This window comes from Colias philodice, chromosome 5, assembly GCF_061535455.1.
Source record: "Colias philodice isolate Cphi_HAF_F1 chromosome 5, ilColPhil1 Martin Lab GWU primary, whole genome shotgun sequence".
NCBI classification, from domain to species: domain Eukaryota; kingdom Metazoa; phylum Arthropoda; class Insecta; order Lepidoptera; family Pieridae; genus Colias; species Colias philodice.
The window spans coordinates 6,507,451-6,533,472 of NC_143090.1; the positions used below are offsets into that span (position 1 = coordinate 6,507,451).

General features: G+C 32.9%; 1 protein-coding gene across 2 annotated transcripts; it reads left to right on the forward strand.

The window, feature by feature from the left end:
- Positions 1-25,558, forward strand: LOC149488485 (lachesin-like). Of its 2 annotated transcripts, none has more exons than XM_089695673.1 (8): positions 1-361; positions 19,111-19,223; positions 19,675-19,882; positions 20,883-21,047; positions 21,983-22,111; positions 22,814-22,948; positions 23,674-23,826; positions 25,362-25,558. In XM_089695673.1, exons 1-8 carry the CDS (start codon positions 280-282, stop codon positions 25,511-25,513), a joined length of 1,137 nt encoding a protein of 378 aa, XP_089551799.1. In that variant the 5' UTR covers positions 1-279; the 3' UTR covers positions 25,514-25,558. The 2 variants fall into 2 exon arrangements, with proteins under 2 accessions (XP_089551799.1, XP_089551800.1); XM_089695674.1 differs by having other exon boundaries at positions 19,126-19,223.
- Positions 25,559-26,022: the final 464 nt, after the last annotated feature.

Sequence of the window (26,022 nt, forward strand, 5' to 3'; positions counted from 1 at the left end):
GTGTTCTATACGTAACGTTCACGTCAGTTAAATCAAAGTTTAAGCCACGTTAGTTTAGTATCTGGGGAATTCAGATCCGTGGTAGCGCATGTGCACCATTTAGAAAGTTTAAGTATACCGTACGCGCGAACACAGTCGCGTCTACGGTCTTCGTAGTACTACACGTAGCTCGGTTACGCGGCTGCCGGCTACGAACTTCCAACGCTACGATTTTACCTACAAGTAATAATGACAGAGTGAACTTTTATCAATTATTATCAATTAGTGCGATGTGAACTAATGATGTTGTTGGGAAAACTTTTGTTTTATGTACATTTTGGACTTGTCTTCCATGTTGTGATTTGTTTTAAGGATACAGTTGGTAAGACATGGTTAAAAATAATTGTTCCATATAAGGTTCTCTTTTTTATCAAATTAGAAAATAGAAAATAGTGCAACTACAATACTAAAATAAAGTAAATAAAATTATTATGAAAGCGGATTAAAATATAAATACACATAAAAGACAAACCCTGATATACTGAGACACAAAAAAGTAAAATAAATTATCTACTGATTGATTCTGAATATAAGTAGAAAAAATTAAAGTTTTAGCCGTAGGGAGTGGAACAAACTACTTTTGATATGTGGCCGAAGTTTGTCGTTTACCTTGGTTAAAGTGATATAAAACAGAAGAAACTCTTGAACACTAAGTTTCAAGCACGTATTTTTGCATGACTTTTGATACATTGCCCACTTGAGATAAAATGTGTTATGGAAAGAACATTGGATAGTTTGATAGTAAACGGCGCTTTTATGGATTATTACAATTATTCTCGTAAACTAAGCTTTAATAATTTTATACTATTAATGATTGTTTGCTTTCTGTAACCCATTTTATCTATTTATATTAAAAATGGCATGTAATATTTAATAGTCAAATAAATAAATATTAGGCAATTTGACATTTTAATATTAATTGTACAGGGCAATTTAACAAATTAATTTAAGTTTAGATTCATGTTTATTATAAAGTCAAAATTAATTCCAAAACAGAGAATGATCAGTAATAATAATACCTTTTGATTATATTCTGAGTAGTCCTAATGAATCGTTTGCCGTTTCGTTTCGCGGGTCATTCTATTTCCGCAAAATTGAAATAGCTATAATAAAATTTGAAATACATTTTGTAAATGTTTACAACCCAATTAATGTTTAAGCTACATTCATAAATAAGTAAGAAGAGATAACTTTATTACCCGCAAACTGCCTCTTTCACTACTAATGAATTCTTTATTGCATATAAAACAAAATAAGTGCCAATATATCTTCAAAAGAAAATGGATAATATATAATGTGCATGTAACGAGCGTAATTTAGTTGTAAAATGTTTATAAATATAGGTATTAGGCACATGTTTAAAGGCCAATAATAGTATAATTATATCGAAACCACGGTTAATTTTATCTCGAATAATTGACAGTTAAATTCTAGATACCAGAGAGAGCAAGAAATTCGTAAAATCTTAAATAACCCTAAAAGCTTTTAGACAGATTTCTTGATTAAGACTCGGCATATTCGCATGTATCTATTCCGGGTGAAGGTAATTCAAATGAATTTTATTAAGATCACGTATGCCTTCTGCCCTTTGAATACAATGTTTACTTGAGGGTTGTTTTTATCATTTCTTCTAAAGAAAACATGATAAAAACAAAGGGAAACAAAATAACAAGCTCCACAAAGCTTAAAATTTGTTTTAATCCACTTATATTTTATGTAATAATAACACAGTACGAATCTCATAATTGTGTATATTATAATTTCAAAACATAATAACTGTATGAATTTAAGGCTTATATCGGTACAAATTAATGAAAAGACCCACAGTTATTATTACTTCTAGTGTTTACTTATATAACAATGGAATCTGTATTTACTCACAATCGAAAACATTGTTTTTTTTACCCATTAATTAGGAATAAGGATCGGAAATGATTCATATATCTTAATTTGAACCTAAGTACTTATCCTCACAAAAAAATAAAAAGACGTGTGGCACTCGGGGACTGCCGCGGTAAAGCTATTGCATAGCATGCCTTCAAGCCACACCTCCGTGTCTGTCGGAGTGGGGAGCGTGAGGTTTTTTCGTTACGAAATTTCTCGATTCGGTCCCCGCGCTCAAGGCCCGCGATAGAAGCTATGCAATAGCTTAAAAACAAAAACTTCTTTAAAGTACCGCTTTTGCCGACTTTATCCATGTAATAGATAAAAGAAGCACTAAATGCTACAAACTTAAGTTATCAAGCCGACTGCAGCAACCGTAATTTCACGGTACGACGTACGTCACGTTGTACGGTACGCTAACAGTAAATGTATTTAAGGCAAACTCATTTGCGCAAAGCGTTCTGCTCCTAATCCATACATGCTTTGTATTACAAACAAATGTATGCGCGATAATTCAAGACTGATTACATCGCTCAAGGAAGATAACTTAAAAAGCAAATCTTGTAAGCGAGTGACTGAATGTATATTCATACCTATTTACTCGCACGCTTGACGCGTCTAAATAAATGAGGACACATTTTTGCTTTATATTTTTGTTGTCTTTGTTGATCGTGCCGGCTGTTCAAAAGGTTATGATATCATATTTTACGAACGTTACATTTAGATATAAAAACTAATATGGTTCTGTATATATGTTTTTGGAATATGGTATGTTATTAGTGTAATATATCAATTTGTTAATGCTCTGTAAAAATAACCTTTATTGTGTTCGTCCTTTTAGAGAAACCGAAAACATTTATATAATAAAAAAAACTCGTTAAATTAACAACTTTTTGAGTTACTTTTTTACTGTTTTAGTAGGCGATCCAATCAAGCCAAAGTACCGGCAAACAATCATCTAAAAATCTGCTTTAACAAAGGAATAGTATAGAAGCGTCGTGAGTGCTTTTATCTAAGGACGATCTTAACGGAGAATCAATCATAACAAACATACGAAACCTGCAAAAGTGATTGTTGTTTCACATAAGCCCAAGATCTAAGCCGGCTTAGTGGCGTGAAGCCCTCGATGTCTCTCTCACTTACCCGGCCAATTTAGAAGATCCTCTAACTAAAACATACTCTCTATTAATCAGGTTAAGCTGATTGGTTCCTTGAGTGAAGAATAGTTTCATCTAGTTTGAGAACGCAGTCGAAAAACTTTGGAAACCCATTTGTCTTGCCATTTGTAATGAAATATTCACGGACTACTACATACATTGTAGTTTAAGTAATACAAATATGAATTTCTAATAACCATTAAATATTAGTTAACCTTTAACGTTAGTGCAATCATATGCAAATCTTTTATGTTCAGATACATTGTCCCTAAAACTTTTATTAGTGGTTTGAGGGCAAATTCATTAAGGTGTTAAAAAAAATAACTAAACAATTTTGAAAGTAATGCAATTAGAAGTAAATATAAGTTTCTTGCCGGTTCTTCTCCGTAGATACTGCTTTCCGAATCGGTGGTAAATGTTAAAAATATGTACCTAATGACGTTTCAAAAGTGCTTCTAGAAGAAGTCTAATTGTCAATAAATGTTTGAGTTTGAGTTTAATCAAACAGATCCAAACACACGATATTAAAGCAGACATTATTACGCAGCATAACAGAACAAGTCTTAGAACTACAAAACTGATTTACGTAAGCAACAATTGTTGAATACATTGAACAATTTTCATTACAATAACCTTCCGGGGAGAGTCATGTTGTGGCCAGCTGCCGACAAACTTCGCTTGCTAGGTCCGCTACTACAGTAGAACACTCTCATAGGAATGCGAATAATAGTCTTATATTAAGTTAAACGATTGCTCTACATACTGCACCTAAATTAAAAGGTAATGTAATTCAAATATAACTTAACTTGTACACATAGGCATACAATAAATTTTTGTGTATTTTTAGTATAGAGCTTGCAATTAACATCTAAGTTAACGTCCATTACGACAGACTAGTAATAGAATAGAGCTAATGACATGGGTATAGAAAATGAACAATAACTATATTTCTATTCAGGCAGCTATTGACTGCCGTAGCCAAAATTCATCTACCTATAAGAAACTAACAAAACGCTTGTAACGTCGTGTCGATATATTTAAGCCATATAAATGGATAGTATGCACTCTTACTGAATAAAGTTTATTTTAAAGTTCATACATTTTGCAAGAGACAAAGATCACCGGATATTTTATTTATTTATATAAATCTACTCACTCTCAACTGCTCTATTGTCGTACCAAATTTGTACTAGGTATATAAAATAGAAGTTTTTTTTATTCAGATTAATAATAAATTATAAATATTAATTATACTGAAGGTATTTAAATCAAACGACAACACTATTCATCAACAAATACCTTTCTATTTTTCAGTTAACTAAATATTTTTTATCCTTAAACTCATAACATTCATATAAAAATAATGTTTCGAAATTTTATCTTAAATAGAATTAGCGTATGTTAATTTTCCGCAAGCCTCGGGTTACAACAAATAAGTGTCGTCTGTTTCAACAGTCTTTATTACCTCATAAAGCCACTCAGGAAAACTTATACACACTAATTAGCGTTCGTTAGCTGCATCAAACATACATATTTTGGTATTTCCACATTAAATATGAGATAATCCTTTTCATTTCTGTTTCAATTTATAGTTTAGGATTCATAGTATCTTGTTTGTATAAAATTGTAAATGTTTGTTTAAACTATAACTGGTTTAATATACTGTATAGTTTAATTAATTATTATTAAATATTACAGTTAAATAGACTACGTAAGTATAAATAACACATTAGAACAGAGCTTATTATATTATGTGTCCGTTATTACAGCATCGCGCTTATAATTGGGCAATAACTGTTTTAAGGCGTCTCCATCCTATCACGTCCGGGCAACTTCGCACGAGCCATGAAATTAAGAACAACTGAACTTCATTTATCTCGGCTTGTTACTTCTCGGACGATAAGGTTTGGAAACACGGCTGGAAACTTCCCAAAACTTACAAGCAACTTGGTCAAAAGTTGTCGAATCACGCCGATCGTTCACAAATTTGTTAGATACTCGCGCTGTATTTTAAAATAATCTATGCGTCAATTCTTATCTGAAAAGTTAGATGATTTGTTGCCGAGACTTTCCACATTTCATTGAAATAACGAAGTTTCGTCAAACAAAATTGTTCCTACGGTGAAATATTTTTTGTCGTTCTAATAAACAATATGTTCACATTTCTACGAATCGATGATAGTTATTATTTATTTTTATGAGTCCTTATTATTATTGTGTTTTTATCAACAAAGGAACAATCATTTTATGTCACTGTTGTATAATTTTATCATTTACATCAAGGAATTGTCTTAGTACAAAGTAATGCTGAGTTTACACCTACGTTCAATCTTCTCTAGTAGTGAGCGGATTGTAATTTATCTTTAGCTAATGGATTGCTATTGGTCGCCTACACAAGGTCTATTTTAAAGTGGAATAAACTTCTTACATTAAGATGGTCGCGTGACGCCTGAGGTTAGTAAATTTGGCACGGTAGAGCGGCATAGCGAAGCCGCGGTTTGATACTCAAATATACCTATTACCATCAACCTCATAGCGACATGGCTTGAAAGCATTGTCTTGTTCGTAAATAGAAAATATTTATTGACAAACATTGTTGCAGAGTCACGATACATTGCACCGATTAAATACTGATCGTAAATTGAGATTAGACAATGCTAACAAATGCGTAGTTCTTAGAAATTGCTAGATTAGAAATCGTATAATTTGTTCCACTATTGTACCGTTGATATAACATTTATTTAACCCGACAATACAATATATCGCAGTGCTTGCTGTGGTTCTGCTGTTTGCGGTCTTTAAGGTTCATATTTAAAGTAAAACCGCTGACATTGATGTAGAGCAATTTACGTAGAAAATCCAGGTTGAAATGGTACAAAATGTATAGATATAAAAATAGTATTTCAGTACAAATATTTCAATGCACAATTTTCGAGCCTACTCTGTAAAGCATTCTTTGGATATCAATAATCGTGTTCTCATTTCTTTCAATGCATTCGACCAATTTTGATCTTACACGAAAAAAGGTCCTGGAAAATCTTCGAATACATTATTTTAGCATGACTATCTGACTATGACCTGAAACATACACAATATTACAAACCAACAGATCTGAGCTGATTGATCCTCGTTGAAACAAAACAGCTATACCCAAGTTTTAAGAATATCCACACGATAGTAGGGGAGCAAATTATACAGAAGTCCTAATTAAATTCTTTGGTTCTTTAAATAAATGCGCTAGTTTCGACGTACAGTTCCTTTTAATTAATAATTAATTTAATTTAATTGCGTATTAATAAAGGCCATTTTTGGAAACCATAGACAATGACTAAATGCAAAACATTTCGTGTGAATAAAACGAATAAAAAAAACATAAAACAAAGGTCCCGTGCGTCGTCCCGTGTTATGAAATAGCCGACTTGCATTTGCAATATACGTCGTTATCATGAAATGACTGAAGCATAGTTTCCGTCTATATTATTTATTATATTTGGTGCATATTTCAGTTTTGGTCCACAAGAGTGAGTAAATACTACAGAATTTTGGCAATAAAATTTTAAAAATATGTAAAAAGGGACTATATACTATATAGTAACGAATCAGAACATACAAAGGATAAGTAAGCAATCAGAAATCAATAGCCTTAAAATACACCCACTATTTTGGTTTTAGAGAATAATAGATGAGAATGATTCTAAGAATAAAACCGAACCTTCTTTAAAACAATAAATCTTTGCGTTCGACTGGTCATAAATATCAAAGTCAAAAAGGGATTACTGTGCCTGGCAATTATATAATAACAATTTTTTCCTTAGGCCAAAAGAAGTTGCCATTTTTTCACGCAATACTACGCAATTCCACTCGATCTTAGAGCACGTTTTATTTCGCTCCAATATTTTCAAATTGTCGGATGCAACGGCACTTCGCAGAGAGCATGTTCAGTTTTGGTAGTTTCGTTGGAGTTTGTAATTCTAAGTTACTAAGAAACCATGAACATTGGGCAGTTTTAGCATGACGCAGACCATTAGTGGAACGACGCATTTTATAGGGCGAATATTCCCCCTGTCGCTTGCCCCTACAAACAATATCACTCACAAGGGAAGCCGAAAATAAAACAAGTACGCTTTAAGGGCCACAACAACAGACAGTGTGTACTGTGTAGTCGCTAATCCTACTCAAAATTATTTTTTTGAATTGTGAAAACCGTTAAAATATTTGCAAAAATATATAATATATAACTCTCTCTTAAGTTCTAATGTAACCAAATTAATATAATTTTCTACCCTAGCAATGATGAAAGTCGCTTAAGCAAGAAAAATATTACCAACTAGCGGCCCGCCCCGGCTTCGCCCGTGGTACATGTTTACGTTTTCTCTACATAAGAACCATCCTCGTACTTCAACGAATATAATAAAAAAAGAATTATCGAAATCGGTTCAGCCGTTCTCGAGTTATGCGCTTACCAACACATTTTGCGATTCATTTTTATATATAAGAAGATAACATGGGATTTATTTTCTTCCAATTTATTTTATCTGAGGATCGCAATCGCAACTGGTGGATATTTTCCAATCTCCACGCTCATCTTCCTCAAATATCTTTATTCGTTGGACACGTAGTTTATTTTAATGTTATTTTTAAAATCGCAGATTTGATTCTTGGTTATGTATCTTTTATGAAAGTATATTTCAATTTTCAATACCTACATAACCTTCATTTTAATTTTATTAAACGAATGAAATAGTCATGTTTCATTCATCACTCTATTTTAACGAACCAGCTTAAATTCACCACAATTTGTTACCATTTCCTTGAGATTTTATTGTCAATTAAAAGGCTTACTTTGTAATTTCGTTTCGTATAAGCTTTACTAATAACTTTGACATTTTTCAAACAATGAAACTTAGGGGAAAGCGCTGATTGAAATCTCGCGTACCACAAAATTTTATCACTTTGTAAAGAATATTTAATTTTGCGAAGCTACAAAAATGCTACAAAAACATCAAACAGGAATTGTCATAATGAACACATTCAAAATACATAACATTTGTATATGGGTTTAATAAAAGAAAATTCGATATTGACGCGCTCGCTATATTGTATATTTTGCAGTATTGACTTTGTATAGGGAAAAACGTTCATTATCGACTTACTCAGACAAATAAAACAATATAGCTCCCCGAGGCCCGCTTTGTTGGATATTGCGTCCCGCAAGCAAATTTGCCCAAGGCACAATAAATGCTTAGGACTGTACGTGTGAGAATACAAGGCGACAACGATTATGTTTGTACATTGTACGTACACAAATATATGGGCGTAGATAAAATGAGGCTAGTTATAGCCAAGAGTGACCCCGAGGCTCGCTAGTTGAGGAGCCTTGTTAGTTCACACGATATACTCGTACGTTCAAATTGTTAGGGATGTACATATAGATGAGTCGAAGATAACGATATTATTAAATATTAAGGTATAGTTATTTGTTGTATACGATAAAGTGTTAATGAAATATATTATGGCCATACTATAACATCTCTAAAATCAAATCGAATTGTAAATAAATTTTGTCTAATTATAATAACTTAAATCATGTATTTTGTGCAAAATAGGTACACGGTTTAAGTAAATATATATTACTTCAATTTTAAATAATGAATTCCTCGATTTTTTTACATTTAAAAAAACCATTTCATCGTCAGTAATTTCTCAAAACGAAATGCATTTTATCAAATCAGTTAACCCATATCTTCATTAGCTCAGAATTTACCTTTCTTTGCAGTTAAAGAACTTTGCGAGAACAATAGAATTATATTGAAAGCAACAGAAAGTTTCTTCACTTTTTCCTTTCAAGTATAATTAAGCGTCTTACTTCAAAGTAGAAGGCTTTAATATAATTACTTACTTTTATATTTATTTCACGTAGAAAAAATATCGATTGTTATTTTTTCTTTAATTAATTATGGTCTCCTAAGTTTGACTTAAAAAGTTTTATAAAAACTGCTCTAAGAAAGTATTTGGTTCTTTTTTTTCGCAGAATTTCATGAAGTAAATTACTCTAACGCTATTTAAATTATTTGTATATATTTCTTTTATATTCAGACTGATATAATGAACTCTACATTTATTATCTTATAGACTCTTTTAGATTAATTTACAGGATATTTTTTGATTAGGAAAACGCACATAGGTACCCTTACATGTATTTAAATTAAATACTATTGTGTTAGTTGCAAAAATTAAATTCATAATAAACTCAAACTCAAACTCAAACTCAAACATTTATTTATTCAATTAGACTACTTTTAGTAGCACTTTCGAATCGTCATTACATAAGTATTTTTAACATTTACCACCGATTCGGAAAGCAGTATCTATGGAGAAGAACCGGCAAGAAACTCCATAGTTGCTCTTTTAAAATCATATTGTCAATATTACATAATCTGTAACTTAAATCTAACTACATAATATATCATAATATGCCAAAGAACTGTCCTGTGGTTCTTACGCGACAACCCTCCATGGATTTTCATCTTCCATATATTCCTTAATGCTATAATAGGCTCTCTGAACTAATATATTTTTTACATAAGTTTTAAATTTAGCACTACCAAACTCTTTAATATTATGAGGAATTCTATTGTAAAAGCGTATACCTTGACCCATAAATGAATTTTTAACTTTAGCTAATCGGAAAAATGGCATTTCAATTCTATTTCTGTTCCTTGTGCCATAACAGTGTCTATCTCCTACTCTTGTGTGTACGTCGGCATTTTTGTGTACATGCAAAATATTATTAAATATATACTGTGATGGTACAGTAAGGATACCAGTATTCTTAAAGAGATCTCTTAGTGAGTCCCGAGCACTAGCGATACAAGGAGATTATGAGTGTTCACATTTAAAAACGAATATGATCGTTCCCGTTCCCGTTCCAGCCTTTTAGGACGTCCACTGCAATTCATAGGCCCCAAAGATTTCCATAACGACCGATCACCAGCTGCAGCGGCCTGACTCTAGCGGCTCCCCGCCACTTTGATCAGCAAGAGAAGATGATCGATCTCTATAATATTATTCTAGATCAATTTGTTTGTTCCTTCTGTTATGAATACATCAATTAAAAGCAGATCTAAACAAGACTAGCTGCTAAATCGCTAGAGCTCAATTGGAAAATTCAAATTTCTATTTACTTTCATTTGAGAATTGGATAACTGTCCAAAATAACGCCAGTCTGGGAAATAGGACAATAGTCACTGGATGTATTCGAGATCAGCTTGTCCAATAAATGTCACGATATGAAATGTTTCTGAATGAAAAACGAAGGTTATACGTGCTTTCCTTTGTGACGGACTTTGTAAAAAACTTATCCTCAATTGTATTAAATCTTTACGTCGGCACGATCAAACAAAATCTTATTTTATTTACAATAATTGTATCGTTGTCTATTCGTTTGCGCCGGCTTCGCTCGGCTTTTTTTTATAATATCGCTTTAGATAATAATACTGTTCCATAAGTTACAGCACAATTAATTAATTATATCTTAGATGTCACACATCCTCGAAATAAAAATATTTATTCAGATCAATATGAAATGTAATGATATAAATTTTCAATAAAAAATAATAAATTTATGTATTATTTATTTTTTAATATATTCATGCAAACTATTTAACTATTTCTGCACGATTCAGATTACTGAATCTTATTATTATGCTTAGATAATATCCTGATGTTTTATGGCCGATTTTTCAACGCTTGGATAAAACTTATTCGTCGAATAATGTATAAAACTACCATTTTAAAAACGTATTCTTATTGCCCGTATTTGACAGTTTACGTGACATTTTAATATTATTGTGTTATATATAAGAAGCTTATATCTAATACACTGGAGATTTCAGTATGAACGTGAACTTGTAGAGTGCGTTTCACGAAAGAGTTCCCCTGCCGTTATGTTGGCTTACCTGACTGTCAAAAACGAAAATATTTTTTTTTTATCAAAAATGACAGAGAAAATATTCTCCTTTCTAGGCAGCCGACCCCGTAATAGAGCGGGCTCCAAGGAGATGTTCGTTTGCATAAATAGCGGACCTAAATCTGACTTCTGATATATATTGTATAGATCCCAGACATCCTATAGACAGATGTTGCCAACCAGTTTTGTGGTCCCCTTCCCCGCACCCCGGTAATTAAATATGGCATACAAAGAAAAAAATAAACATTTCCAAAACATGCCGCGTGGGGTATCAAATGAAAGAGCTTACTGAGTAGATCACGAATATATAGCATACTATAACATTTCTTACACTTTCTCTAAGATTTTTTAGAAAATTTACGAAAATGCTCCATTTTTGAGTTAACTTTAAACCACTAAAGATTGAAAACTCATGAATATATTTTTTAAATTATTATTCTAAATAATTAACAATAGTCCATTGTTTACGATTCAATAGTTCGTACAGTGAAATAGTTGCATGGGGGAGTGGGGGGAGCATTCAAAGATGGCGAGTATATTTTCAAGTTTATGCCAGAAATAAAGGCCTAATACAAAAATATCGGTGTCAGGGCTTAGAATAATTATTTCTGCACTGTCTTTGTGTTTGACAGAATGAAAAATATGGCAGAAAATTCTTGAATCAGCCTCTGTGTGATTAGATTTGGCATAAACTTGAAAATATACTCGCCATCTTTGGATGCTCCCCCCACTCCCCCATGCAACTATTTCACTGTACGAACTATTGAATCGTAAACAATGGACTATTGTTAATTATTTAAAGTAATAATTTAAAAAATATATTCATGAGTTTTCAATCTATAGTAGTTTAAAGTTAACTCAAAAATGGACCATTTTCGTAAATTTTCTAAAAAATCTTAGAGGAAGTGTAAGAAATGTTATAGTATGCTATATATTCGTGATCTACTCAGTAAGCTCTTTCATTTGATACCCCACGAGGCATGTTTTGGAAATGTTTATTTTTTTCTTTGTATGCCATATTTAATTACCGGGGTGCGGGGAAGGGAACCACAAAACTGGTTGGCAACATCTGTCTATAGGATGTCTGGGATCTATACAATATATATCAGAAGTCAGATTTAGGTCCGCTATTTATGCAAACGAACATCTCCTTGGAGCCTGCTCTATAAGATACGGGATAAGGCTAGGAAGAAAGGAGAATATTTTCTCTGTCATTTTTGATTAAAAAAAAATATTTTCATTTTTGACAGTCAGGTATGCCAACATAACGGCAGGGGAACTCTTTCGTGAAACGCACTCTAACAAGAAAATATGACGTTGAATGACGCCTGTATGTTTTTTTTCCCTTTCACACCTAACTTGGCAAGTTGGTGTGAAAGGGATAAAAAACATACAGGCGTCATTCAAGGTCATATTTTCTTGTTACAAGTTAATGGTCATAGTGCAATCTCCAGTGTATTAGATATAAGCTTCTTGTTTATATACTTTATTGGACGGATAAGTTTTATCCAAGCATTGAAAAATCACCCCTTAATAAACTAATAATAAATATTTTGTTCTTTATAAAACCTCTTCACAAATTTCATAGAAACATTCCATTTATCTCTATTAAAAATAATAGAAAAGAAACTGAGTGCAATGTGTGTAATTCTCAGAATGACGTGTAGCCTCAAGAGTACGTGTTCAGAATAACATAGGAACTGGAAATCTGTTACAAAATGTAGTTACAAGTGTAATCTCTTTAACTAAATGCGATAAATTTGTGCATTGTTTAATGATAATAAGAAAAACGGAAACATATCAAACATACAGTTTATAGTGACGTAAATATTTTAACATACAGGTACAACACAATCGAAATCAAAGGAATTGTTAATATCTTTGTTGCCAAAGTCAATACGAATTATTATTTCATAATAAAGAAACATGAATAAGGTCGTCCGAACGAAATTAATTAACACGGAATATTGACATTATCCTGTAACGATTTTTGCAATACTAAAGATGTAATGATAAGATTACACATTTTTTATATATATGTATATTATCAGAAATATAAGGTTGAATATAGCTTAAAATTTTTACATAGTTTTACTAAACAAAGGAACACTCAGAATTTATTCGGATTGCACGGAAAATTAATCCTTTATTGTTGTATTTTAATGTATATAATTTGTATATAATGTATATAGGTACATTTTCATAGTCAAGCGATTCTAGAACTATTAAGTATTAGTAATGAGTAATTATGAGGTATTAGCAACACAAAAATCTTGGGAAGGACGAGAATTCTTGCGTGAGATGGACTCATAAAGAGTTTGGCAGTTTAAATATTATAACCTATGCTCGAACTCGTACTCTGTTCCATATTCACTGAACCACACTCTTCATTATACAACTAATAAAGATATTTTCAATTGATTTAAGGTTGAAATGAAACGAAAACATTTCTTTAACTTATAATTAGCAAACAAGCAGTCATCCGACCGTTCTCCGCTATATCGTTTCAAATTTATAACTGGGCTTGGGTAGGAACCATTTGTTAGACACTGTTTACTTTTATTTCGAGCCTCAGATAATTAAAATCTCCTTCCACTTCACTGTTTTCATAAATTCAAATATCATTCAATGTCGTACAATAAGAGTACCTACAAATTCTATTTTATGATGAGTATAATTTTATGATAAAACTATTTTATTAATAAACTAAAAATATTGTTCTTTTTAATTGATGAAATTATCCCTCTCCTAATTTTCCAGTGGTCTCATTGAAAATAAACTTTTCATCATAGTTAGGATTATTTTAGGATATAATAAATTCAATAAATTTTATTGTAAAAATCTTCCAAAAAGTTTTTCAAAATATGTTTAGTTTACTTGTACCTTGCTGATCTTGTTTCATACGATAAGTTGTATGCCGGGGGCTCTTTACCCATGTTTTACTCATCCCACAATCCCATGGAGAACCCCATCGTATTAAAGAAGGGTATAAATGTATCTCCATTTCACATTATGCACGCCCCTTCTTTTCATATTTATTTACACTTAAATGGATTGCAACTTATATTTCGTCCATAATATTCATAACCGACCATATCTTTAAAAACAATATGTAAATTAAATATTCAACGTAGAAAGTGTTCTATGAGTTGTTTTATAATTCACTATAGTTGACTAGAATCGATTATTATCTATAGATATATATTGATATTTCTATACATCACGAGATTGACCTGTTTTAGAACCGAAGCTGAAGTTAATGTAAAATAGCACTTACTAGAGAGCGGAATCATGACCTAAACTACCAAGTTTATCTTCTTATAGACATTAGTTATAGATATTAAGTATATATTCTTTTATTAAAAATAAAAAAATATAATAAGATAATAAATCAAATGATAACCTTAATTGAATTCTGAAGTACTATAAAAAACGACCTACATATGACTATTTCATTAAAATGTTTAAATACCATTTATGAGATTAAATTTTCTGTGGCATAATTAAATAAAACTTATTTCCTGACATGTTTGAAGATTGTGAAGAGTTTTCAACTAAAGCTGTGAGAGCTTTGCATGTCATGTTTAGCTTTTCAAGGTCAGTTACGAACACTTACTGAACTTAGAAACATTTTAATTCATTTTATTTTTAATTCATGTTTAATGATGTGAGTTACTATAAAACTTTTATGTTTACTAATTATTAAGGTCAGTACAGCATTCAATGAATAAACGTAACTCGTAACTGTTAAAATTTTCTTTGTATGTCTACAATCGTACAGTCAGATATAAATAAATTCGTTTTATACGTTTACATTGGAGCCGGTTAAAAGTAAATTTAGAGAACTAGTTTGAACACTTGGTCTCACAATATTAACCATTATTGATATTGTTATTATACATACCTGATTTTGCCAACAGCCACCTATCATTTATTTTTATATCTTATCATTCAACATAAAATTGATATCGATTTTGTAAGTAATGATACGCTCAGGTATGGAAACCGACCATTTAGATTTTAACATAACACGCCGCTGGGCGAACGCTATCGAATAACATATTTATAGACGCGTTTCAACGGTCTAATTATTAGTTAAGCTTAACTTGGGCTTTGTTAAATACAAGCTTTGCTCGTACCTTGTTAGTCGTATTAGAGCACTCATCCCCCACAATTCGTACACAAATAGCACAAAGCACTTAGCATACAGCACCAATTATAAAATCCACGAGCATGGGTAACGTCGATGCTTGCTTTAAAATAAATTGAGGCAACAAATTGCAATCTCGCTCAATTAGGCACGCGTGTTGCATGGATATAAAATCAGCAATTTAATCAGTCGTATTAAGTGTATTGTAACTGTAAATAAAATTTATTAATCACACTTATTTGCAGTAAGCTCCAATAATGAAGCGTTATGATTTTGAGACCCAATCAACTGAGTGTTTACTTGGAAAATATCGTTTATTATTGACTTGATATTCATTCAATAGAGAAAGAAATATAAAAAATATAAATATTGTTAACTTTTTTAACATTGGAATCTTTTGACAAATGAATACTATAATATACAAATATTTTTTGCTCAACCTTATCCTAAATCATCGACGTATTTGAAATCGTTCATGAGTAAAAAGGGTAAAAGGCAAAAAAATAAATTAATTGGAGATTTGCACAATCAAATCTGTAATCTGCTCTTTAGTGAGGACAATTTAAGCTTATGATCGGCCCCTTGTTTTATTTGTCAACAACTTTTTGTTATTTGTTAATTCCTTTCTGTGTGTACATCTTTATGAACATTAAAGTCTCATCTTTTTAGTATACTGACAGCTACTATATGATTATTTTATCTGTACTAACAGTTACCAGTGGCTAAGTCGGCTTGAAGTTTTACGTACTGCTTAAAAACTAATTATAATTAGGGCATGCAGAACCGAGTCCGGTTCCAAGTTTCTGAAACCCGGTTCCAAATTGATCTCAGAACCGGGTAGAACCGGGTTACCCGGTTCTTTTATAATACCTAAGAAAAAAATACGAAATTAAACAAAAGTAACTGTAAAAGTACCTGATGGGCCTTTTATTTTACGCGGCTTGTGTCTTATTTTATTAAATTAATAAAGAAACAAAATTTCAATACTTCTTTTTATTTATCAGTCTTATAAAAGTACCTTGTTATCATAATATCACATATTATAAACTTAAACCTTATTCATTCCTTATTCATAAACTGTAAAGCAAAAAACCGGCCAAGTGCGAGTCGGACTCGCGCTCCGAGGGCTCCGCACAAACCTATTTTTTATAATGTTGTAACTTTAAAATTTATGTTTCTAACATTTTCTCCTTTATCTGTGTTATAAGACTTTACTTTTACCAAATTTAAAGGCTCTGTGAAGACTCAAAACCTACAGGGTACTTCTCATGAGAAGTACCCTGTAGGTTTTGAGTCCCATGCGAATGTCGAAATTTGCGGAAATTTTCAGCATTTACGGCTGTATCTTTTGATGCGTTGGCTTGTGAGTTTGACTTTTTCACAGCACTTGATGCTTGACCGAAGACTTGAGTATTCGATATAAATTTCAGCTTGATACCAAAAACAAAAACATGACTGGATCATTATATGAAACAGTAAAATCAACAGCTTTTCAAAGTAATACACCCGTGGGAAACTTATAGCATCTAAGGTTAGACAACCAATCAGAGCCACGCTTGAGGCGTGGCACGAAAATTCGCGATGCACGTGATTCTGACATTGCCAGATAGAATAAATTTGTTAAAATAATGCAGCAAAATATGAATAATACTTTATATTTTAATATTTTGGTCGGAACCGGGAGAACCGGGTTTCATACTATTCAGACCCGGTTCTCAAGAACATAAAAAAAACCCGGGTTTACCCGGGTTTTTCGGAACCGGGTAAACCCGGGTACATGCCCTAGTGAGTGGGTAGAGGAGTGAGTGGGTAGAGGAGTGAGTGGGTAGAGGGAGTGGGTAGATGGAGTGGGTGGGTAGAGGTGTGAGTGGGTAGAGGAGTGAGTGGGTAGAGGAGTGAGTGGGTAGAGGAGTGAGTGGGTAGAGGAGTGAGTGGGTAGAGGGGTGAGTGGGTAGAGTGAGTGAGTGTGTATAGGGAGTGGGTAGATGGAGTGGGTGGGTAGAGGTGTGAGTGGGTAGAGGAGTGAGTGGGTAGAGGAGTGAGTGGGTAGAGGGGTGAGTGGGTAGAGTGAGTGAGTGTGTATAGGGAGTGGGTAGATGGAGTGGGTGGGTAGAGGTGTGAGTGGGTAGAGGAGTGAGTGGGTAGAGGAGTGAGTGGGTAGAGGGGTGAGTGGGTAGATGAGTGAGTGGATAGAGGAATGAGTGGGTCACTCCCTCTCTCTACACACTCACTCACACTACCCACCCGTTCACGCTACCCACTCACTCACAATACCCACCCACTCTGGGTATTGTGAGTGAGTGGGTAGTGTGAGTGAGTGGGTAGAGGGAGGGAGTGAGTGGGTACAGATAGTGGGTATGTAGTGTGTCAGTGGGTAGTGAGTGGGTGGGTAGAGTAGTGAGTGGGTAGAGGGAGTGAGTGGGTAGTGTGAGCGGGTGGGTAGTGTGAGCGGGTGGCTAGCATGAACGGGTGGGTAGAGTGGGTGGGTATTGTGAGTGAGTGAGTGGGTAGAGGAGTGCGTGGGTAGAGGAGTGAGTGGGTAGAGTGAGTGAGTGTGTATAGGGAGTGAGTGGGTAGTGTGAGCGGGTGGGTAGATATGTGATTGGGTAGAGGAGTGAGTGGGTAGATGAGTGAGTGGATAGAGGAATGAGTGGGTAGAGGACTGAGTGGGTAGAGGAGTGAGTGGGTATTGTGAGTGAGTGTGTAGAGGGAGGGAGTGAGTGGGTAGAGATAGTGGGTATGTAGTGTGAGTCAGTGGGTAGTGTGAGTGGGTGGGTAGAGTGAGTGGATGGGTAGCGTGAGTGGGTGGGTAGAGGGAGTGGGTGGGTTGAGTGAGTCGGTAGGTTAAGTGAGTGGGTGGTTGAGTGAATGAGTGGGTGAAAGAAAGCATTTTCAAAACATGTGAATGTGTTTCTTAAATGGGATCCTAAAGTATGTTGTATGATACTTATACAGGGTGTCATTTATAATAAATTAATAAATTAAATATTTATAAGAAACAGCTTATATCTTGCCCTATACTATTCTGAGTTATAAGAGCTTTCTTCTTTTCTAAGTAATTATTAGGTTATTGATGTTTTGTGGTAAGTATGTGATCTTAGAAATTATAATAATCTATAAACTCACCCCTATAATATAATAAATTATATATGGCCCGATTTACTTTGATAGACAAAGAGAGAGAGAGCGAGACATTTGGAAAACAGCTCGTAGGTGCTATTATAAAAAAGTGATTCTACTTCTAATTAACAAATTCTCAGTCCTGATCCTCGTAGTAAAATCCTTTATACGGGATAAGTAGAAATCGTTTTATGTACGGTGCTAGAAATGGAAAACAAAAAACATGTTAATTAAAATATTTTATTTACTCCACTAGGTATAATTTAACTGGAAGAAGGTTTAAACTTAATCTTCTTGCATACTTTAGGATATTTAGTTAATATGTAAGTATAGTTAATCAACTTATATACACCTCCAGAGTGAGTCTCTACATTATAACAAGCTTTACGAAGATAAAGTATACTTAGAAGAAAGCTCTTTAGTACTTAAGTGCGTACAAAGTTTAAAAATTGTTACATTATGTGAACCGTGAATATTTCATATTATTTGGTTCATATATGAGTTTGCACGCGTTTACTTGAACCATTCAATTTACCAACAGTGTAAGTTTGTTAAGCCCAGGTTTATATTACATATTTCTCAACACTGCAATACTAGAACGTTTGGAATCATTTCCATCAAAACTTTAAATTGGCTTTTTAAAACTTCGCGCAATTCGTACTCCAAAGCAAAATAGAATGTAATAACATAAGCAAAATTCTATGAATTTTTGGATGAAAGAATGGTCATTATGTTTATGATTTAATCTGATAAGTATGGTGAAGAAAAGAACAGCAAAAAATTCTTTATAGAACATTTTGTTGCAGAAGTACCTCGTTTTGAAGACAGCCTTAACAATTTGACTGTATCATTAGGAAGAGAAGCGGTCTTTACCTGTGTAGTCAATGATCTGGGTTCCTACAGGGTAAGTGGTTTTCTCAATATATTACAATTAACGTTATGAAAAGAGTCTTTAATAGAACAACTCTTACCTAATGTTGTATACGTTGGGTAAATAGAAAAGCTTGTGTTTTAATGATGTTAACATTTCAGATGTATGTAAATATCCAGAATTCTAATTGTATATCAAAAATGTATGTATATATTTACTTATATATATATATATATATATATATATATATATATTGTATATCCTAGAGCTGTAATTAACAAAAACGCTATGTATATATTATCAATTTATTTCTTCAATTATTTGAAAAAGTCAAAACGCTTTAATATAAAGTATAATCTTGTTTCTGAATATATTTTTACTTGTGCCAGTAGAGAGCTCACTGCTCATTGAGCATCTAATCATAATCGTTTATCAGGTTCCACCCGAATATTTCCGCAAATATTCAATGAAGTGTTAATATCAGGTGGCGTGGCTACGCGTGGACACGCAGACGATCTTGACAATAGCAACCCACGTGATCACCAAGAACCACCGAATTGCCGTCAACCACAGTGATCGGCGCGTCTGGTTCCTTCACATTCACGACGTACGACAGAGTGACCGTGGCTGGTACATGTGTCAGCTCAACACAGACCCTATGAAGAGCCAAACGGCATATCTAGATGTTGTTGGTGAGTTCAAGGAAAATTTCTAAATGATTACGCCCTTTTGATAACAACACAAACAACATAACACGATCGACCGCTTTTTAAAACTTTTACGCGTTTTACTAATTAACCTCCTTCATCAACAGGCTCCGTTAATTTGAACATTATGTTATCCGAAAGCGGAAAATATAAAATAATATTTCGATGATAAACTCCAATGTACGATTTAATAAAGCACTATTTATACACAACTGTAAATTTTGTTAAGCCGCACTCGATTTTATGTACATTCGTTACTCGCAGTTCATTTCCACACGTTAAAATTATTATTTTTAATCCCTTGAGACCGTAGTGCTGGCTCTCGATATAACGCCAGACTTATTTCAATTTCCATAGCAAATGAAGAAATCTACTAACAGATTTTCCATATCCGACTAAACGGAAAATTGATTTCAAGTGTTCGTTCCCAACTTGCTACAGTCAGCGGACTTTTATTTTATTCCATGCAAGAAATAACGTTATCAAAAACGAGAAATGATCAAACCTATCTGGAATTGCAAATTTATGTATATTTATTAATATTATATTTTTATACGCTGTACCGTAATCTATGATCAGGAAAGATAAGCAATCTTCAGCACTTAACACCAATCTAAATAAAAGCAAAAGACATCTTCGGCGAAATTAAAACATTTTTCTCGTAACGTTAATACTTTTTTCTTTTTTTTATATTTAATAATTATATTCTTTGACATGAGCTTACACAAAACAAAAATATTCCAGAGCTTTTCCTTAATACTCCTGATGTCAATGTTATGTTTTCATTATGATAAAGTACTGCTCTCTAAGGATTGCCCCGTTATCGACTAGAAATTACAAACAAATTATGTCATTTATCATTTAAGTCTCATCTGTGGTGTCTACCAAAACTACAATCGTTAATTAAAAAAAATTCTGACCACAAGTCATCACATGTGTTGTAAAATTCGTAAACATCGATGATTATAAAACGCTATATTTTCAGTCCCACCAGACATCCTAGACTATCCCACGAGCAGTGACCAGGTGGCAAGAGAAGGTGCCAACGTAACGCTAAGATGTGCAGCCCACGGCGTCCCCACACCCACGGTAGTGTGGCGGAAGGAGGCCGGAGATTTGCTCCCCACAGCAAACTTCAGCGACGCACAAAGTGAGGAACATTTCAATTAAAGAAACGTTGTCTTTATCCGCTGAAAATTTCTATCAAACATTTAATGGAACCAGCAAAATCATTCACGACGTTGTTGAATTTTTCATAAGGTATTTCTCGTTTCTGATTTCGGCAAAAGTAAATAATTTGTAAAGACTGCTTTATTTGTTACGAGGTTAATATTTTGTCTAGATGAGGTTGACTGATAACGATCCATAAAATACCCCATCATTGTTCAATGTCAAATAAAAAAGAGAAATCTGCGTAAGAATGCAGTAAGTAACTTACGAGTTACGTTTACCAAAATGTAAGTGCTCAAGAGTAGGTCAAGCCCTCACAATACTACAGTTTATTACCACAAATAAAAACTGCGATTCCTGATAAAAATAATTTGCGCGATAAAGACGAAGTTTGAGATTTATTTAAGTTCTACGTTTACCGCAGGTACGCACGTCATTATGAAACTCCTGAACACCCCGAGTGAAAGAAATTCATGACTTTTGCTTTCTAATTTCATATCTTAGATCCTGCCTCTAGATAACTGTAGCTATAAAGGTTGCCGCTGTCTGAATGATGTCAGTATAATATTGAGGTCGGCAAAGCCTTCAAAATTAGTGAGCTTTCCTAGAAGGTTATATTAAAATGCTTTAATTACAAATTTAACCAACATTGCGTAATATCGTATCCTAAAATCAATTCAACAAACTGTTGTATTTATATAATTTAAAAAATCTAATTTACTATCATAATCTACATAAACTAATTAAAGGTAAAGATTGAAGAAACACAAGTTTATATATTTGATAAAATTGATAGTCCTAGATAAAGAAGTACTAAAGAACGCTATGACAATCGGCAACAAAAGAGCAAATAGAGGAACGAATAAAGCTGTAAAACAGTCCACACAAACGGCTAACGCCGGCTATATTTCGCAGACACTTCGGTGAACGGCGCGGTGCTGCACCTAGTCAAAGTGTCGCGGCTGCATATGGGGGCGTATCTCTGCATAGCCAGCAATGGAGTCCCGCCCTCCGTGAGCAAACGGGTCATGCTTGTCGTGCACTGTGAGTACACCACGCGATAGTTCAACATTTAGCGATAACTTATAGTGATAAATTGTTCGACGATTTTTAAACTGCTATGGTGTTTTAAATCATTTTGAACGTGTATTTTTAAAAGCTTTGTGAATAAATTTAATATACGTTGTTGATGTCAACTTTGTTTGTGTCATATTAAAGTTGTTAGAAAGTGAAATAGTAGTGACTCACAGTGACTAGTTTTCCAGATTTTATTATTTTTTATACAATAGATCTACTACTCAAAAGTAAAGCCTGTGCTGAATTACGTATTTTTTTCTAAATTCATTGATTGACTTCTTATTATAATTATTATGTAACTACAAGTTATATTTTACTTGGCAGTTATAAGCTTTTTAGTTTTTACAATGACCTCAACGGTCCAGAAAACAAGTCTGTATTTCAATATAATTGGGAAACCACTAGACTCAAATTTACAAAGATAATTAATGAAATAATAAAAATCAAAAATTGAATTGATTAACAAGTGGAAAACTTGAGTGAAAATTAAGCGAGTCACGAATTAACCACCTTTGTTGCGAAGCCTTTGTTACTAAGATCGTATAATACAATAGACAAGAAATTCAGGTACTATTTTAGTTCTGCGAAAATTCTCAATTACTTACGAACATTTTAAACGTTCTTAGAGCACTTAACTGAGCACTGATCACTTGTTATGATTTGTTGCAGTTCCTCCAATAATGACAATACAAAACCAATTAGTGGGAGCCAAGGAAGGCGATACTGTATATTTAGACTGTCATTCTGAAGCCTTCCCGAGGTCAATAAACTATTGGACGATAAACGATCAAATAATATCACAGAGTAAGTTTCTACAATGAAAGTGTTGACAACAGGGAAATAGGGCAATCTATTTAGTGCTGTAACTCTCCAACCAAATTATTTAGTATTAATTAAATTATTATATCAAATGTTTTGGACATTTTTGGATTGTATTTTTTGTTATTGAAGTGAAACTTCTATATCGGGATTGGAAAAAATTTTAGTGCAACATTTTTTCGTTACGCGTGACATTTTTCGTTACGCGCCATTTTTTTCTTATCCCTACCACGCGTGATTCGACGTATTTCTGTAAGGTTGCATAGAGTAAATTATTTTTTTGAAAAATAAGGTCATAAAGAAGTTTCACTTCTTACGTGTGTACACTTGTACACGCACACATTTTTTGAAGTGAAAACTTCTTTAGCGGCGTTGGGTATAAAATCTTAAACTCGCGTCAGGACACGTGACCTGATCGAAAAAGCGTAAGTCGGATGGATATCAAACATGCTTAACGTTAATAATCAAGTTTTCACTTCTGCCGGCACTCCCAGAGTGCAACCCGTCTTTTTTTTTATTATCAGATAATATGAAAATGCTTAAAAAAACTTCTACTCATCCATTAAAAGTAAAGCATTGAACACAAATAAAAGTACACAAATAATTTTGCTTGAATTATTTCATAATAATACAAATCTAAAAGCGATCTTAGCTAACTTTCTTTTGATAAAAATAATCGTGTTTTGGTAATCGAATTATTCGAATTCTAGCTGACAAAAGATTTGAGATTACGGCCGTCGAGAGAGGCTACGAAGTGGATATGAAATTAAAAATAAAGAAAGTTGGCAGAAGTACTTTTGGGACGTACAGCTGTATATCAAAAAACTCCTTAGGAGACACTGATGGAACTATAAAACTTTACTGTAAGTATACCTTTATCTATTTTGACATTTAAGCTCTGTTAATCCATGACAAACTATACAAATTCAATGTTACAATTATATTAAATATTGTACAAAAGGTGACCTTTACATTAATTAAAATATGAATAATGTATCACTATTCAGCTCACAACGAAAATAGCTAGACTAAAACGAAAATTATGATAAATTAGACACCTGAAACTTCGTAATTTTTAAGGTTCTTTTCAACTTTTTTATATGAAAATTACAAGTTCAGAGCAGAAATTAGTTTTATATTTAAAAAATACCTAAAAAAACCCCATCGAGAAAGATGCAAAAATAAATATTAGAATTTGTCCCTTAAAATCATTAGCCATTCAAAACTAAACTTTCATTATGAATCGAATGTATAAATTCAGTTTGAATGAAATATTAAATCAATCTAATGGACAATTCGTGTAACGCGATGCCATTGAATTGCAAACTCGCAAATGAATGGATTCTTCAAGCAGTAACAGACAGGCATTTGCTTGAATAGTATTCCTGTAAAGCCCTAGTTACCATGTTCATTTATCCATGAAACACTTCGTTTACATATCTCGCTACGTAATATTTCACTGCATGTTCCTTGTAGATAGGGATATCTAGCCCCTAGTGTAAGCATGTGCTAGGTTCACGGTTTACCGGCCAAAACGTATTTTCTTTAATAAAAATGTGAAATCGTGTCACTTATTATTTATCTTAAACGGTTTTTAACAAACAACATAACTTCTATTTTTTAGCAAGAAGGTCTTAGCTTATTCAGTACATTCAAGTTTGTTAAAAAATTGGATATTTAATTATTTTTTTTTACTTTTTATACCAAAATATTAATTGTTCTCAATAATACGGAGAAATATTGTTGAAAGTTGTAAATATTACCCTCATTGAAATGCGGATCGATTATAATACTCGTATCTATTGCGTGTCAACAATTAATAACATACAGAACCCCCTTCATAAATTGATTTAGCGTTGAATAAATTATAGATACAATTGTATAAAACTTTAGTAATTATGATAAAGGATAATTTATTTAGGATTGTCGACATTAAGATTTTAACAAATTTCTCAAATACATATCACCACCTATCTTTTAAAGATGTTCATTTTGAAAAAAAAAGAGCTATAAAATGAAATATTTGATTTTATTCAATTACTTGTATTCTTATGAAATATACCTACATATAACCCGAAATTGTCAATAGTTACGAGATATTTTTAGAGTTTATTCCAATAATGTAGGCCTAATTAAACTTTATACAATTTAATTTTTTGTTAACCATTTATTTATATCCCTTATATATATAAACTAAAAATGGATAACTCAGTTATAACTGTCAATATCTCAAAGGCAGCTGTGCGTGGGAGACATGGCCAACGTGTATAGTTTTATTGACACACCTAAATCAGATTGTCGCAGTCCGTTCGGTTCATTAATTCGACCGTGCAGTTAATTCTAATTTGCAATCAAATTCAATATACGTGAGATAACAGCTCCCAATTAATATTTACAGCTCTCTCGGGGAAATTTGAAGAGATGCAGTACAATGAAGTAGATTTCGAAGAAACGCCTGACGTGAGCGAACTGGAGGCGCTCAAACGGAGCCGTGGATATAGACATAGAATTCATGTGCTATTATTAATAGTTCTACTTGCCATATCATAATGCTATTTGTATATAAATTATATTGTTACATTAAACTTTTCGATGAAGTGTTTTTATTTTTAGATCCTTTCAAATACAGTTTATTTCCATTTATAGATACACTCTCCATGATCTTCTCAAGTGTTTGTTGAGAAATAAAAAATGCAAGTATTGTACAAAATACGAGAGTCAATTAGTATATAATTGGCCACAATTGTGATTGTACCAGAATTTCAAGAGTGAAGCGTTCCGGCTACGTATCGGTGAAACTCGCTTTGATCCACTTACGGGCTTTGCGGTAAAGCTGATAAGAAAGCGGTTTCCTACTAACATTTAGTATGTACATTAACGATCTCGAATTGCTAGGCTATTTTTTCCTTTTTTATTCTTCACATGCTTTTAGTTTCTCAGCATGTATTGAACCTAATGATTCTGTGAGAATGAATAAAAAATGCGGTACCAACTACACTTTTGTTGCATTGAGTCTTTAAGAGTTGCATTACACAAATATCAATCTGGATAAACGTATA